This window comes from Neofelis nebulosa, chromosome 5, assembly GCF_028018385.1.
Source record: "Neofelis nebulosa isolate mNeoNeb1 chromosome 5, mNeoNeb1.pri, whole genome shotgun sequence".
Lineage (NCBI taxonomy): Eukaryota > Metazoa > Chordata > Mammalia > Carnivora > Felidae > Neofelis > Neofelis nebulosa.
The window spans coordinates 2,348,248-2,364,432 of record NC_080786.1 but is presented as its reverse complement, the minus strand read 5'-3'; the positions used below and the strand labels follow the sequence as shown (position 1 = coordinate 2,364,432).

The following is a 16,185-nucleotide window of genomic DNA, read 5'->3' as shown; positions in this document are numbered from 1 at the left end:
GGGCGAAATGGCCCGATGACAAAGGAAATGTGATCCCCCTTCGCTGCCAAGGTTTCAGAGAGGACGGACGTGAGGAGGAGGGGCGCGGGGCGCGCGCGGAGCTCGGATAGCATTGCACGACGGCTCGCGCGGAGCGGGCAGCGGGTACATCTAATATCTTCCTGCCGATGAATAATTCAGGCCGGCCCGCGGGGACCTGCGGCCCCGCGCTGCAGCGCGGCTAACCCGGAGGGGAAGGAGCGCGCGCGGGAGGCGCCAAGGCCCGGCGAGGCGAGGGCCCCGGGCCGCGTGGGGCGCGCGTGCGTGTTAAGCGCCGGCAGCCGCGGCCGGGCCAGGCGGGCGCGCGGGAGAACCGAGGCGCGTGGGGCGCGCGTGCGTACTACCCGCGTGCGGCCGCGGCCGGGCCCCCACTAGCTGCAGCTGCGGCGGGGCCGACCGCCCGGCAGGGGAGGCCGCGCCCGGCCGTGCGCCGGCCCCGAGCGCCGCACGCCGGGCCACCCAGGAGCCCCGGGCCGCCGCGTCATGCGGCGGGGCGGCCGGCGTCGCGCGGGGGCACACGGGCTGGCCGTCGCGCCGCTGCCGCCTTGGCTAGGGTGGGGGGCTTTCCTCTCCCGGGAAGAGACGAACTAAATCTGTTGGAGGAAAAGCAACGCACCAAACGCTCGCGGAGCCGAACGCCGCTTCACCCCGTCGGGACCCGGATTGCACAGCGGACTCCACCTTGGGGGGGGGGGCCTCTCCCCGGGGCTGGCGAGAACCGCGCTTCGGCTGCTCCAGCGAGCCCTCTGACCTCCCCGCCCCCGCTCGCCCCTCGCGTGTCGGGACTTGTTCGGCGCTCCCGCTCCTGAAGGCAACGCAGCCTCGCGTCCTCCGGCAGGAATCCGTGTCGCCTCCGGGCAGCGGCATTTGATGCCCGCAGCGTCGGGGCCGGCGGCGCGCGGGCGGGACGCGGCGAAGCGGGGCGCGCCGAGCCGCCCCGGGGCCGGCTCCTGGCTCGCAGGCCCGCTCGATGCGTGTTTCTGAGTGAGTCGGCGGCTCCCCCCCCACCCGCCTCGGCGGTGCTCTCCTCCCCTCCTCCTCCTCCTCCTCTTCCTCTCCGGCCTCCTCCCGCCTCCGAGCCGGCCTGCAAATGGCTTCGTTCCCCGAGACCGACTTCCAGATCTGCCTACTGTGCAAGGAGATGTGCGGCTCGCCGGCGCCGCTCTCCTCCGGCTCGTCCGCGTCGTCGTCGTCCTCGCAGACGTCCACGTCGTCGGGCGGCGGCGGCGGGGGCCCGGGGGCCGCGGCGCGCCGCCTGCACGTCCTGCCCTGCCTGCACGCCTTCTGCCGCCCGTGCCTCGAGGCGCACCGGCTGCCGGCGGCCGGCGGCGGCGGCGGCGGCGGCGCGCCCGGGGAGCCCCTCAAGCTGCGCTGCCCGGTGTGCGACCAGAAAGTCGTGCTGGCCGAGGCGGCGGGCATGGACGCGCTGCCCTCGTCCGCCTTCCTCCTCAGCAACCTGCTCGACGCCGTGGTGGCCACGGCCGACGAGCCGCAGCCCAAGAACGGGCGCGCCGGGGCCCCGGCGGGTGCGGGCGGCCACAGCAACCACCGGCACCACGCGCACCACGCGCATCCGCGCGCGCCCGCCTCGGCCCCGCCGCCGCTCCCGCCCGCGCCGCCGCCGCCCGCGCCGCCCCGCGCCGCGCCCGGCGCCCCGGCCGCCTCCCCGTCCGCGCTGCTGCTGCGCCGGCCGCACGGCTGCAGCTCGTGCGACGAGGGCAACGCGGCCTCGTCGCGCTGCCTGGACTGCCAGGAGCACCTGTGCGACAACTGCGTCCGCGCGCACCAGCGCGTGCGCCTCACCAAGGACCACTACATCGAGCGCGGCCCGCCGGGTCCCGCCGCCGCCGCCGCCGCCGCCGCCGCCGCTGCCGCGCAGCAGCTCGGGCTCGGGCCGCCCTTCCCCGGCGCGCCCTTCTCCATCCTGTCCGTGTTTCCGGAGCGCCTGGGCTTCTGCCAGCACCACGACGACGAGGTGAGTGCGCGGGGGGCGGCGGCGGGGGGGGGGCGGGGGCTCGCGCCCCCCCCCAGGACCTCCGCCCCCGGTCCCCACGCGAAGGGAGCGGGGTGGGGGTGGGGGTCCTCTCCGGCTCCCGTGTCTTTCCCCTGACGACGCGGCGGTCGTCGGCGCCGAGGAGGTCGTTCCCCGGGAAGCGTGTGTGGCGAGGTCTGGCCTCGGCGTGCTTGCTGCGAGGGACCCCGGAGGGCGCGGAGTCCCCTCTTCTCCGTGTCTCGTTTCGTGCAGTGGCAGGTCGTAGCCGCCGTAGCCTCCGTGTGTGTGTGTGTGTGTGTGTGTGTGTGTGTGCGCGCGCGCGTGTATACAGCTGGCTTGCGTGTGCGAACCCCCCCCCCCCCCGCCCCCTTACCTGTATGGTCCCCGAGGTTTGAGAACACTCCCCCCTTAGGGGCTTTGATTTCCTCTTTTCTGTTTGACAACACGTGTGTGCTGTTAAGACGCGGGATGGAAGGTGTGTGTGTGTGTGACTGTGTAGACGCGGTCTCTGGTGCAGGCACAGCACAGCACCCCCCCGGGTCGTGAGGCCCCTCCGTCAGCGCGTTTTCGCGTCCCTGCTTGTCGGACTCGCAGACTGGCCTTGGACTGGGGTGTGAGCCCGGACACGCACGGCTGTGAGTTGGCAGCGCGTGTGCCCGCGGGGACCCGGTTTGCACGTGCGCGCCTGTGAGTGGGGGGAGTCGGGGGGCCTTGCCCGCGGGCCTCACCGAGCTGGCACGACAGCCCCTCGGGCCGCCCCCGCCTGCCCCGACCGCGATCCGTGTGGGAATTGGTTTCCCGGAGGGGGGAGGCGCCCCCACCCCGCTGCGCCGCGGGCTGGACTTCCCTTCGAGAAAAACCGGAGCCCTCCGCCGCTCGGCGCAGAGTCCGAGGGCTGCGGTGCAGGCTTTGGGTTTGATTTCGCTCGTTTGGCCGTCGACTAAACCTCGCTCGCTTACTTTCCGCACCGTGTGAGGCCTTCCGCTTACACCTTGGCCCGTCAGAGGAAGGGACTAAAGTCTTTGAGGAGCGGGCCCCGCCAGGAGGGTCGGTAACTTAAGCCGCCGTCCGCCCGCAAACCCGTGAGATGTGGTGTGTGCGGTGGCGAGGGTCCTGCCTGGCAGGGGAAGCAAGCGGGAGATGGCGGAGGCTTTGGAGACCGGGAGCGCGTGTGCCGGGACCGAGCGGGGCCGAGGCTTGCGCAGTGTGCCGCCTCCTCCACTCCTAACCTGTTATTTGGGGACGAGGGCGGAGCTATTGCTTGATGGCCTTAAGCCGGCGTCTCCTATTGGAAAAAAGCCGAAATTCTAATCTACTGGTTGTAGGCGCCGCATTTTAAGTTTCCTTCCAGATATTAAGCTAGGGGGCATTCTTTTCCTTCATTTTTGAGCCTCGGGGAGGCACCTTAGAAGTTTGCACATTCGGGGAATGCTCTTCCACTTTTAGAAAAATGAATGGTTGAGCTAAATACCGATCTTGAAGCCCAGGAATGAAAAGATGGAGTCAAATCACTTGAAGATTAGGGTCAATGGGGGGGGGGGGGGAGTGAAGGGAGGGAAAGAGCGTCTCGAATCTGCCACAGTCTCCCTCCTGGGGGTTGGGGGGCGCTGGTTGAATTCTGCCTCCCAGCAGCTGAGTTCAGACGTCAGGTTTTGTTTATGTTCCCAGTTAAAGATCTACACTCGTTTTACTTAGGCCAAGGCAGAAAGATGCTCCGTGTGGGCAGACTTGTAAAAGGTTTATACACTTTTAAAATTATACCACTGTTCAAACGGTGTGGGCGGGTGTGAGGTGTCCCCTCGCCCTGGTGGTTCTCCGGGATGCCCTGAAGATTCGCTCTATAAGTTGTGCAACTCTAGGCTCAAGTTTGGCAAAGCATTAATGGATTCCCTCGTCAAACTGCTCTTCAGAAGCAGGAAGCTTTCTCCGTTTGGGGAGTTGTGTCCCCTCCGGTTTCATTTAGAGAAGGTATCTTGGACAGGAATGCTTAGAACTTCGGTCGTGGTCGTCTCTGCGTTTAGGATGCTGGGAAGTGTGGGTTTAAAGGTGACACACCAGTGCTGTGAACGGCGGGCCAGAGTGTTAGGAGAGAAAGCACCAGGCTCGTGCAGGGGTCTGACCCTCGAGTTCTTGCCCATTGCCCTCTGTGTCAGGCCCGGTCAAACAGTCCAGGGAGCCCCCTGCCTTCCAGTGGTGCTGCCTGGCCTCGGGAAGGAGGCTGGGACCCCGGCCTCTCCCGGCTTTAATATCCGGGAAGGTGCTTTGGGCGCCCGGGGACGTGGAGGCGGCCAGTAGGGTCTGGCCCGCGGGGCTTTCCTTAAGCACCCTCCACTCCACCCCCCTCCAGGGTACCCTCCTTAGGGTAGGCAAGGTTTCCAGAACTTGGCTTAAAATGTGCCTGTAAAACCTCAAAGAAGATAATTGGATTTAACAACAAGACGATAAAGGAATTGTGGCTCCTTTAACACCGTAGCTTGGTGTCCCAGTGGTGAGTTCAGAGGCCTGCAGGCGCCAGGCCCACGGGGCGGCGGCCAGGCCCGGCCGAGAGGTCAGCACGGCGGGAGCCCTGGAGGCGGCGGCGCAGCGGCCGCTTCTCTCCCCGCGGGCACCGAGAAGGCGGCCTGGAGAGTCGGGGCGCGCGCATTTTGGGCACAGCGTGTAGGAGTCGGGCGCGCCCCGCGGTTGCCCTGGTCGTGGTGCTGTCGTGTGGGAGATGAGCCCTTGGCGGCTGCAGGCCACGCGGGCGGCTCTGAGCTCGGGGGCGGGGGCGGCGGCGGCGGCGGCTGGGGCGCGTCGGCACCCGGTAACTGGCGGGAAGCAGCGTGGGATCCGAGCGTGTTCGTCCCCAGGAGAGGCCCTGTCACTGGCGGGGTGGGGACGTGGCGGGGACGCGGTTGCCATCTTGAGCCACGGGAGGCATTGCAGCTCAGCCAACCGACCAGGGCAGTGTTGTTCCCAGTTAGGCCGGGCGGGTGGGTGTCGATCTTCCTGTCTCCGGCATGGAAGATGGGGTGCAGGTGCTGATACAGTTGGCCTTGGCCCTAAAACAGCCAAGCGAACAACAACGACAAAAAACCCCGACAGCTTCCTATCAGTATAAATTCTAGAATTCCAATCCAATAGGATCCTGTATGGGGACCCATCCATCCTAGGCTGGGGGAGCTCTTTTTCTCCCCAGGAAACTACTCTCCAGAAGTCAGCCTCATTCCACTTTGAGGAAGATGGCTGCCTCAAATAACTGGTTGAGGAATGAATTCTTGTCTTGTATCTTACTTTGACTGAGTCATGGTGAACGGGGATATTACCAGTGCTGGTCCCAATATACCCTGCATTCCCGGAGCCTAAGCTCCTTCAGGCATGCATCCCTGAAACTGTATGTGCGAGCTGTGTAAGTGATGAAATGTATATCTGGGACACTTTGTTCAGGGCAGGAGGAAAACCGCGAAAAGAAATGTGCATTCTAGTGTTTGTGCACCCATCTTCCACCTGCTCTGCGGGATTTGGTGGATGTGTGTCTGCTTAATGCACGAATCTCCCCCATTTGCCAAAACAACCTAGCTTTCCATACATTCCCTGGAAATGATTGGAACTTGCCAGTTTGAATCCAGTTCACCAGGTAGATTCCTGAAGGTTGAGGTCTCTCGAATTAAACAGACAAACAGAAAAATGCTTGACGAAAATATATGGGCGAGAAATGCTCATTATTGATCTCTTAATTCCTTAGCCTCGAATGTAACCTTGGGCTTTTTAAAAAGTCACAGGACGAATGGAGCCGAGGAATGTGCCGGGCCTTCCATCAAAGTGCCTGGGGATGGATTTTAGCAACTTGGATCCCGGGGACCTGGGCCATGGCTGGTTTGGCAAGCCTGTGCTCCTGAGATGGCCTTACAGGCATAGCCTCGTGTCAAGTGTACCAGTAATCGTGGAGGCTGTGATGGCATGGGCAGTCTAGAGGTCTTCTGTGACTGACTTTTCTTCCTACGGAGCAAACGACACTGGGTTTAGGGTGACAGGCTTGTTTCGGTCTGCAAAACTTTTCCTTCCAATGCTAGGAAATACGTATTTTGGAAGCCTGGAGATGCTTGAGGAGGAAGACGAGCTCTCTGCCTCCCTGCAGTTCTCAAGTGGATGCTAGTAAACACTCTTTGCTTCAGTTGTTTCCCAGTTAATTACTAAGGACGTGGAATAAAGAAATGTGGAGAGTGTTGGAGGCGTAGAATTTCCCTTTTTCCACCCTGATTCTCCCTCCTGTTTTAGCTACTTATAAATGCTCTTTTTAGGGAGCTCTGTTAAATTGGAGGACACTAAAACCAACATGGATGCGCAGTGCCTCAAAGCACTCCTTAAAATGGGAACCACTCTGTCCTCGCATGTCAAGTTTTGAGCATTTTTTTTGGCTTTTTGTTTTTTTATTTTATCAACATCGTACATACAGACGTGAGATGGCTGAAGTGCTTTTGTTGGTTGAGGTACTTTGCCAGGAGAGAAAAGGATTCGTAAGTTCCTGATTGAAGCGAAATTTGACAGTTCTGATCCTCTAAAATGTCACCCTTCCCTCCCCAATTTGCCTTCCTCTGGTGCCACCTCTGCTTAGTCTTGCCATGTCCCTATCTCTGTTCCTCACGCAGGGCGGGGTTTGTTTCAGATGTATTCATTCGTGGTGAATAAAGGACCATTTTGGTGTCCTTCTTCGTGACAGGCAAAGGTTGGGAAGTGTCCTGCCATGCAGGCGGTTTAGTGTTCCCTCCCCCCAAACACTAACAAAGAGCTAGAGGCTTGGCCCAGCCAGGGACGCGGTCGCTGCCAGCCTTCTCCCACTTGGGAAGAAGGCAAGATACTGGTGGAGAATTTCAGTTGCTGAGAGGGAGCAAGATGGCCGCCCAGCGCAGGCCCCCGTCCCCCTTCGCCTGACCTGTCACGCACCGTGATTTGCAAGAGGAAGCTTGGTCCATCTTTCCTCTTCAGTCCGTGTGACCTCATGCTTGTTCAGTACTAAATTACTCCTTTCCCTTTGAGGTCTTGTCTATACCCACAAACTGAGCTGACTGAAACCAGATTGACTATTTTGACTGACGAGACTCCGGAAAAATCAGGAGGGATGGGGGGTTGAATGCCCGTGGCTGTTTACGTCGGAAACTGTTTGACTCAAACCTTGTTCCACTGTAATTCCTTCCTTCATATACCATCCCCAGCTTCCCTCATTTAAAAAAAATTTTTTTAATGTTTTTATTTACTTTTGAGACAGAGAGAGACAGAGCATGAACGGGGGAGGGTCAAAGAGAGAGGGAGACACAGAATCCGAAGCGGGCTCCAGGCTCTGAGCTGTCAGCACAGAGCCCCACGCGGGGCTCGAACCCATGAACCGTGAGATCGTGACCTGAGCCGAAGTCGGACGCTTAACCGATTGAGCCACCCAGGCGCCCCGCTTCCCTCATTTTTTTAAAAAAAGTTTTGATGTATGTTGAGAGAGCGAGCGAGTAGGGGAGGGGCAGAGAGAGGGGGAGACCCAGAATCCGAAGCGGGCTCCAGGCTCTGGGCTGTCAGCCCAGAGCCTGACGCAGGACTTGAACTCAGACCACGATATTGGGACCCGAGTGGAAGCCGGACGCTGTAACCATCTGAGCCGCCCAGGCACCCGCCCCCACTCCCCTCTACGCGTCACATAGTTTGCTTGTCGTTGGGTCTGAAGGCAGAGTGAAATGCTTGAAGACCCCAACTCCTGGGTTTCCTTTCCCATTCTAACCTGGGTGCGATTTGGGGAGATCCATGTGTAATCTGCAGACTTCTGGCCGGTATTTTACTTTGTCCTCCAAAATGTGGAGTTTCTACTGATCTCCGTTCCTTACCAGAACGTCAGATCCTACCACATGAGTTCTTTTTTAAATAAATCTGTGTCGTGACCTGGCTGAAGTCGGCCGCTTAACCGACTGCGCCACCCAGGCGCCCCTATGAGTTCTTTTTTAAATAAATCTGTGTCATCCCAGTTTAATGACCAACAGGCCCCAACATTGGCAGCCAGTCGTAATTTGTTCAGAAACATTTTTTCTTCCGCACAGATGCCCTAAGGAGGTGTGGTAGTCTTTGGCGATAAAGTTATTGCTCGCAGTGGTAGATTAACAAATGAAGTTCTAAATCCTGGGCTTGGTCACGAAAAAGGGGATGGTTCTCGACTGTGATTTCTCCAGACACGCTTCTGCAGAGTAGCATACACTGTCAACGTTAATGGAATATGAACGAAGCAGAGCCGTGCACACACGAGAGAGTAAGCGGGCCGGGGTCAGTTGTGAAGCCTGAAGGCGTTGTCTTGTGGCTCCGATACCTTGCGAAGTTTGAGGGGCCCCAAGCTGGTGAGAAACCCAGGGAACGAGACAGACGCTCCCTTGCCTTCCCGAACCTGGGTCCGCAACTGTATCCTTTAGTTGTTACTTCGGGGAAGTTAAGTTTGGCCAGCCTTTTCCTTGTGGACTGAACCATTTGCAGTTAAAAAAGTTTTTCTTGAAATGTCCGTGGGTTGGGGGAACTTCTTTCGTACTCTTTGACCAATTAGGATAATTATGAAAACGGTGTGTATTGAAAAGTTGACATGGGGCGGCTGGGTGGCTCAGGTCGTGATCTCACGGTTCTGTGACTTCTAGCCCCACGTCGGGCTCAATGCTGTCAGCACAGAGTCCGCTTCAGATCCTCTGTCCCCCTCTCTCTGCCCTTCTCCCACTCATTCATCATCATCTCTCTGTCTCTCAACATAAAATAAAATTAAAAACATTAAAAAAAAATGGACACACCTAGGGGGCGCTAGGCTGACTCAGGAGCATGTGACTAAAGGATTGTGAGCTTGAGCCCCACGTTGGGTGTGGAGATTACTTTAAAATCCTTATTTTTTGAAACTTCATTTAGGTAATCTCTGTACCTAACTTGGGACTCAACTCATGACACAAAGATCAAGAGCCTCAAAAGTAGAAGGAAAACTCTCCGCGCTCAGATTTTGCGGCTCAGGATGCTTCTGACGCCTGCTTCACAGGTGTAGACAGGTGGCAACAGCAGTCCGCATTCAGACCCTCCACACGCTTGGGTCTGGGCCCTCTGCCTCTTTGGGAGATACTTGTCTCTTAGGATCATCTGTGGCCTGCAGCCACGAGAACGTGTGGACAAGTGTGGAGCAAAAACACGGACGTCTTAGTCGTAGGTCCCCACGGGGGGGTGGGGGGGGGGTCTTTCGGGCCGGGATGGTTGGTGCGGCTGTTCCCTCCACTGTTACGAAACTGCAGGCTGGAGGGGGCGCCTGGGTGGCTCGGTCGGTTGAGCGCCCGACTTCGGCTCAGGTCACGATCTCGCGTGATCTCGCGTGAGTTCGAGCCCCGCGTCGGGCTCTGTGCTGACCGCTCAGAGCCTGGAGCCTGTTTCGGATTCTGTGTCTCCCTCTCTCTGACCCTCCCCCGTTCATGCTCTGTCTCTCTCTGTCTCAAAAATAAATAAACGTTAAAAAAAATTTTTTTTTTAATAAAAAAAAAAAAAAAAGAAACTGCAGGCGGTGGGAGGTGCTGCTCCGGTGCCTTCTGGGGCCAAGAAGTCCAAAGTCTGACGCTGTTAACCAGAAGCAGACAGTCCCGTCCTTTCTCCCTCGGTTTCCCCCGTTGTCGGAGTCCCGCCGGGACCCAGGTGTGGTTTGCTCAGTCCCCCCCGCTTCCCTCCTCGCCCCAAAAGTCACGGCGGGGGGGGGGGCACCCGGAGTTTGGTGTGAGGCCGGAGACAACAGCGACTCAGCCGGAAAGCTGGCATCCCACGCGGGCCGTGGCCTGTGGTGGCTGCAGCCGACTGCTTCCGTTGAAACCTTCCTTGAAAGTCCGGGGCGGCCCTGTGCTGGTGAGAACCAGAATGGGCTCCAGGTTAGCTGCTGTCCTGCGGGGAGTGTTCTGTCCACCCAGCCGCTGACTCCCGCCAGCAGGCGGCCCCCGCCCGGCCGGCCTCCGGCTCTCCCACTGGTGTTGTGCCCGTCAGGAGACACTGCTGGTGTTGCTCCCACACCCGGACGGGCCGTCGCACTCGGTGTCATCGCACAGCTTAAATAGAAGTGAAATGCGCGCAGAGAACTTCTGTGATTTGGGAAGGTAGGAGGCCCTGGAGAAGCAGCAAAATAGCCCCCAGTCCCCTTCCTCACGGGGTTGATGGCAGCTAGTTTGGCAATGAGGGATTCCCGGCCTTCCCCCGGGGCCTTGCCTTGGTTCTGGCCCCAAAGTGGGGCTGCTCCTGGTACACAGACAGGGCACCCGTGGATGGCTCCTGGGTGTCTCCCCAGTGTGAACCAGACTACTCAGCCCATCGCGGTGATTGATTGATTGATTGATTGATTGGCTTTTTAGCCCGTCGCGGTTATAATCTTGACCGAGGGGGGAGGCTCAGTACAGGCTGTGGGAAGGATCTCCCCCTTTCCCGGAGCCTCCTCCCTGTCCTCAGCCTTCAAGATGTCCTTCCACCCCCCCCCCCCCCCCCCCCTTTGTCTGCAGTTCACGCCGAATCTGTGCAGAGTTTGTGCCCGGTCACCTTTGAGTGAAGGCAAAGGAAGGAACGCCTCACTTCTAGGCTGGTGATTTTCTGGTTATGTTTTTCGGTATTTGTTTTTGTTCACTGACATCATTCACATATTGCAGAATTCACCTTTTGTTGGTGTACATTTCTTTCCCATTTTGATGATGATGTAGCGTGTAAACATTAGGAAGAAAAAAACGATTACACAGTGTGTGAAAACTACCACAGTCAACATACAGAATGGTTTCATCACTTCCAGAATGCCTCCTCCCTCCAGCCTCAGACGACACAGGCCCGTGGTTTTGTCTCTCTTGTCAGAAAACAGAGTGACGCGGAGTCGAAGACTTTCTCCAGCACGCCGTTTGCACTTGGCACAGTGCGGACTGTCCACGTGCTGCGGTTCCCCGGGTTCCTCCCTCTTTATGGCTGAGCACTTTTCCCCTGTAGGGTAGCAGGCGCACTGCATGCTGTCCAGCCGAGGGGCTCTCGGTTTCCTGTTTTCGGACATTTCCTGCCTGGAACACGTGCGGCGCTACCTTGACTGGTGGAGGTCCATCTGGCCCTGGTCTCCCGTTGTTGTTGTTGTTGTTGTTTTGGGTTAAAATTTTTCGTAATGTTTATTTATTCTTAAGAGACAGAGCGTGAGTGGGGGAGGGGCAGAAAGAGACCGGGAGACCCAGAATCCAGAGCAGGTTCCAGGCTCTGAGCTGTCGGCACGGAGCCCGACATGGGCTCGAACCCACCAGCTGTGAGATGGGGACCTGAGCCCAGCCGACTGAGCCACCCACCCAGTGCCCCTTCTGATCCAGCCGGTTTGTCAGTGACCTTGGGTGCCTTCGAGCCTCAGTTTCCCCATTGCTCTGCAGGGCTGGTGACTTAGGGCTGACCTCTTTGAGAATCAAATGAAGTATCTTCTGGTGAAAAATCAGAGTGTGGGGGCGCCTGGGTGGCGCAGTCGGTTAAGCGTCCGACTTCAGCCAGGTCACGATCTCGCGGTCCGTGAGTTCGAGCCCCGCGTCGGGCTCTGGGCTGGTGGCTCAGAGCCTGGAGCCTGTTTCCGACTCTGTGTCTCCCTCTCTCTCTGCCCCTCCCCCGTTCATGCTCTGTCTCTCTCTGTCCCAAAAATAAAAATTAAAAAAAAATTAAAAAAAAAAAAAAAAAAAAAAAAAAAAAAAAAAAAAAAAAAGAAAAATCAGAGTGTGGCTTGAACATACAAGGTGAAGATGTTTGGAAGCATAAGTACAGTGGGCACAACGTTCCGTGAGTTTCAGGAGGACAGCATAGCAATTGGACGTGTGTGCGTCCTCGTGCTCCTGGAAAGTGTAGCTGCCGTCTGGCACCACGGGACACGGCCACGTACCACGGGCTGAGCTCTGGTGCTGTACCCTCCCTCCCCGTGATGGCCTTCATCCCACAACTGGAAGCCAGTACTCCCGTCCCCCCTGGTTTTTATTTCCTGTGGTTTTCGTTGGCTTTATCAGAGCTTTCGGGGATTCAGAGGAATACTCTAAAAGGAACATTTATTTTACCAATGTAATTGGAATGTTTTAAGAAGCCACATGGGAGCAAATAAGAAAATCCTAGCTCTAGTCGGCTATGAACCAACTTCAGTATCCGGAGCTTTGAGGGAATCTTGGGGCGAATCCCCATGTCGTATGGAAGAAGTAAGTTTTAGGAATCCCCACTTTCAAACTGAAGGTTAGTTAGGGGGAAAAAGGGTTTTTTGTGTTAGGGTTTATTCTTGTTGGTAACTGGAAACCAATCCTGAAGGGACAACAATATCTGTCTTAACAAGAGATGGTGCTTAATTCTAGACAACGTTTGGGACTTGCCACGACAGCTACTGATTTGTGACGGTTCGTCCCTAAGTGTTACAGCGCGATAAATACACGGGGCGCTTCTGTGCTTTACTGTTGGTTGTTTGCTAACTAAGGCAATTGTACATTAACATTGCGAATTATATATGTCAGTGTTGGAAACCTACAAATACGTGGGAAGAAAGGCAGTACGAATATTTGGGCATGTCAGCCTGAACGTTCCGCTTCAGGTTTGAAGTTTGAAAGCAGGATTCCTCTCAAGGAAGGGTGGCGTTCATATTTGCTGTTTCTAGCCTTCCTGTCGGTGCTGAACCCACTGTCGACTGTGTAAGATCTGCTGCAAAACCAAGCAGAAAATTTGAATTTAGTGACAGTCTGCCCAGTTCATCGGGCCTGTTGGTTCCAGCCCCATGGAGTTTGTTTTCAAGGGTGTGTGTGTGTGTGTGTGTGAGTGACAGGATGCAAAACCAGTTCTCCCCCCCCACCAAAAGTATGAAAAGCAACAAATAAATAAGTGGGAATAAACTTAAGAAACCATGTGCAAAGATCCAATTATGAAGATGGGGGGGCGGATGTTCGACCCTGGTTTGGGAAGAGATTGGGTTTCAGGCTCTTGGGTCCCCATTGGGGGCCTGTGACAGTTTTCTCCTGTGCCTCACGGTGGAGAGGAGAGGGGTGTTGTGTGTGGGGTCCCAGGATGTCTGAGGTAAAGCCCTGGGGGGGGGTGGGCAGCAGATTAAGAAAACAAAAGTCTACAAAGCCAGCCTGTAGGTCCCTGTCCTGCCCGCCAGGCCCTTCTCAGTTCAGTTCCAGGCAGTGCTGGAAGGGTCCTCACTGCGTGAGCTCCTCCCCAGCTCCTGGTGCTGGCGGCAGACCCGGTTTGCCCCCAGTGAACGAAAACCAGGAACCAAGTGAACGCGTGCGTATTAATAAAAACCGTGGAACATTTGCAGACCCTTGATGGGTTACAAGGGAAGAGGGGAGATAACAGGTTTTTTAAAATTTGTTTTTTTTTTTTTAAACAACATTGACTTTTTTAAAATTTAAAAACCAATGTGTTTTAAATGCTTTATGTATATTTGAGAGAGCAGGAGCGGGGGAGGGGCGGGGGGGGGACGGAAGATCCTAAGTGTGGGCTCTGGGCTGACAGCAGGGAGCCTGACTCCAGGACTCCAACTCACAAACCCGTGAGATCGTGACCTGAGACGAAGCCGGACGCTTAACCCACGGGGTTAAGGCACTGGGTTTCAGGCACCCCTGAAAAACAAAATTTGTTTTTTGGTTTTTTGAGTTTTTTTTTTTAACTTCACAGCACTTGTCACTTGAGGCTGTAATTTTTCCGAATATGGATATGCCTGTGAGACTGTATGTGACCTTTTCATTCCTTCCTCCTTTACCATCCACAGCTTGTAGTTGCTGGATGAATGGAAAATTGAGATTTGAAGTTTTCCTCGGGGCTACCTTGTATTCTGTTCCCAGGAACAGTCTGGACTGGTCAACTCTAATTCTGATATAACTGTAGAAGAACATAAATACCTTTGTGATTTATGTGTAAAAATTGTTTTAGGTGTGTGCCCACTCCTACTTCTTAAGTGTATGACCTGGATTTCTGTGCATTTTCTTCCAAACTTTTGAACACACACACACACACACACACACGCCTATAGGAATGTAGTCTTAAAAAACTTGTGCACGTTTTCCTGTACTGACTAGCGGTCATCAGTGCTCTGAACTTGGTGTTCATGGTGTGGAACTTATGTAGCTGTCCTCTTACTTGGATTTTTCTCTACATTTGGCCATTGCATTCAACGGGAACATCCTCCAGTCCCTGTGGCTTCTAAAGGGAAGACCCCCTCCGCCCCCTGCCTAGGAATTGCTCCCACCACGAGAGGTGTATTTGAAATGTTAATATGCTCCTGAGATCCTGCCTCCCACCAGTCCCATTTCCTTCCCACCCCACCGTCCAAGGCCATCAATCTAACGGGAGAGAAATGGCCCCTCCTCATGTACTTTGCATTTCCGCGATTACCGAGAGGCGAGCGGCTTTTCATATGCTTATTGGCCATTTGTGTTTCCTCTTTGGATTGCCTTGGGTCCGGGGCCTATCTCTCCTGGGTTTCAAGAAAATCAATTTGTTGGCATTTTGGATAAATACTGAGTATTAGCTGTATGCAGAGGATTTCTCCGAGTCCCTGAGTCCCTGTTTATTTAGCTCGGTAGACATTTTACATTTTTGTGTGGTTGGGGATAGTCTTTTACTTTGTTTGCATTTGGTGTCTCTAATCTCACTCTAGGACGCATTCTTGGTGTATCCTATGAGGTGGGATCTACACCCATGAGCTTCATATCCTGTTAGCAAATGGTCTTATGTCCCATTTCTTTTGCGAACCTCACATTTGTGGAAAACCTTTCTGAGAGTAGCTGTTGGCTAAGTGGGAAGAGGGTATCCGAAGGCCGTTGCCCTGTGAAAGCCAACTGGCTCGCAGTTTGTATTGGTTGAGTGGTGGTGCTTTGGGCTCCTATACCGGTGATCTCTTCAAGATGTCTTTAATGGACTCTGTTGTTCCTCCTAAGTGGCTAAAAAAAATATAACTTGTTAATTCCACCCCTCAGATGTCCCTGCTGCTTAACACTTTGGATTGTATCACTGGTTGCATCATGCCTGTGCAGCATTATCTTTAGGACTCTATCATTTAGTTAACAGAATCACACAAATGATGCAGGTGTTTTGAGGTGTCATTTATTTGTATACTGTAGTTATGGTTCCACATTCTGCTTTGGTTTTTATGTCTAATAGTAAACCCGACATGTCCTTGTAGAACAAACACAGTACAAGTCATTTACTCCTCTTCACTGAGGTACAGTTTAGGCACAAACGCATTCATTGTCAGCACACGTTTTGATGAGTCTTGACAGATTTATATACCCCACCACCACCACCATTAAGATAGAACATTTCTACCGTCCCAGAAAGTTCCCCTGCTGCAGTAGCTTTCAGTGCTAATCTTTGGACAATTTGGCCTGCTACTTTGGTCATGGATGTTGATGATTTACCGAAACTAGAGGAAGGCATAGGACTTTGGATGTGAATGAATCTCCAGGGATGGAAGGTTGCAGTGTCTGATGCCCTGCCCTATTGCTGATGCCCGATAGCCGCAAAACTCCCTAAAATCCTCACCCTGAAGCATTTTAGCCTCCGAAGGCCCATAGTCCCTCCTTTTCTCTTTCAAACCTTTGCTGTTTCAGGGCCACAATGCAAATGGTCAGGGCACATTGTTTTCCAAGGAGCAGATGCCTGCTGGGAGGCAGATTCCTCAAGGATTGCTTGGAAAATGTGGAAGTGAATTCCATCCAATCAGCACATTTCTCTTTGAGCGGCTGCCATGTGCCTGGCTCTCTCCGGGTGTTTGAGGACACAAAGGACCAGAACAGAGGTTGCCTTCTGGGGACCCTTACATTACTATAAAGGGAGGTAGAATTGCTGGGGACTCGGGGTATCATGGTGAATAAGGTACATGGTAAAAGTGCTCAAGTGTTTTTGGTTAGGTGTTGTGCTTGAAAAGTTTTTTTTATTCGATTTGATTTTTAAACTCAGGGACTCCAAAAGGGTATGCAGTGGAGTGAATTCTTAATGACACAGCGGCGGCTTCCTGTGTTCTTCCAGAGGGGGTGGTTATGGGGGGATGACTGCTGTCTTGTCCTTGGAGTCTAGGCCCTTGGTAGTGAACACTTCCAGAAAGTTCATGGCTTTTCCAGGGCCTGCCAGGTCAGTTGGAGGTTGACAGTTGCTGGCTTCCATTCCCAAAGACTCTT

General features: G+C 55.2%; 1 protein-coding gene across 1 annotated transcript in view; it reads left to right on the top strand.

Annotated features, from left to right (window-relative positions):
• Positions 1 to 555: 555 nt before the first annotated feature.
• Positions 556 to 16,185, top strand: part of TRIM71 (tripartite motif containing 71) — a 68,454-nt gene continuing 52,824 nt past the window's right edge. Inside the window, exon 1 of the mRNA XM_058729281.1 lies at positions 556 to 2,014. Within this exon, the coding sequence (XP_058585264.1) occupies positions 1,130 to 2,014 (885 nt within the window). The 5' untranslated portion in view covers positions 556 to 1,129. The remainder of the gene's footprint in view (positions 2,015 to 16,185) is intronic.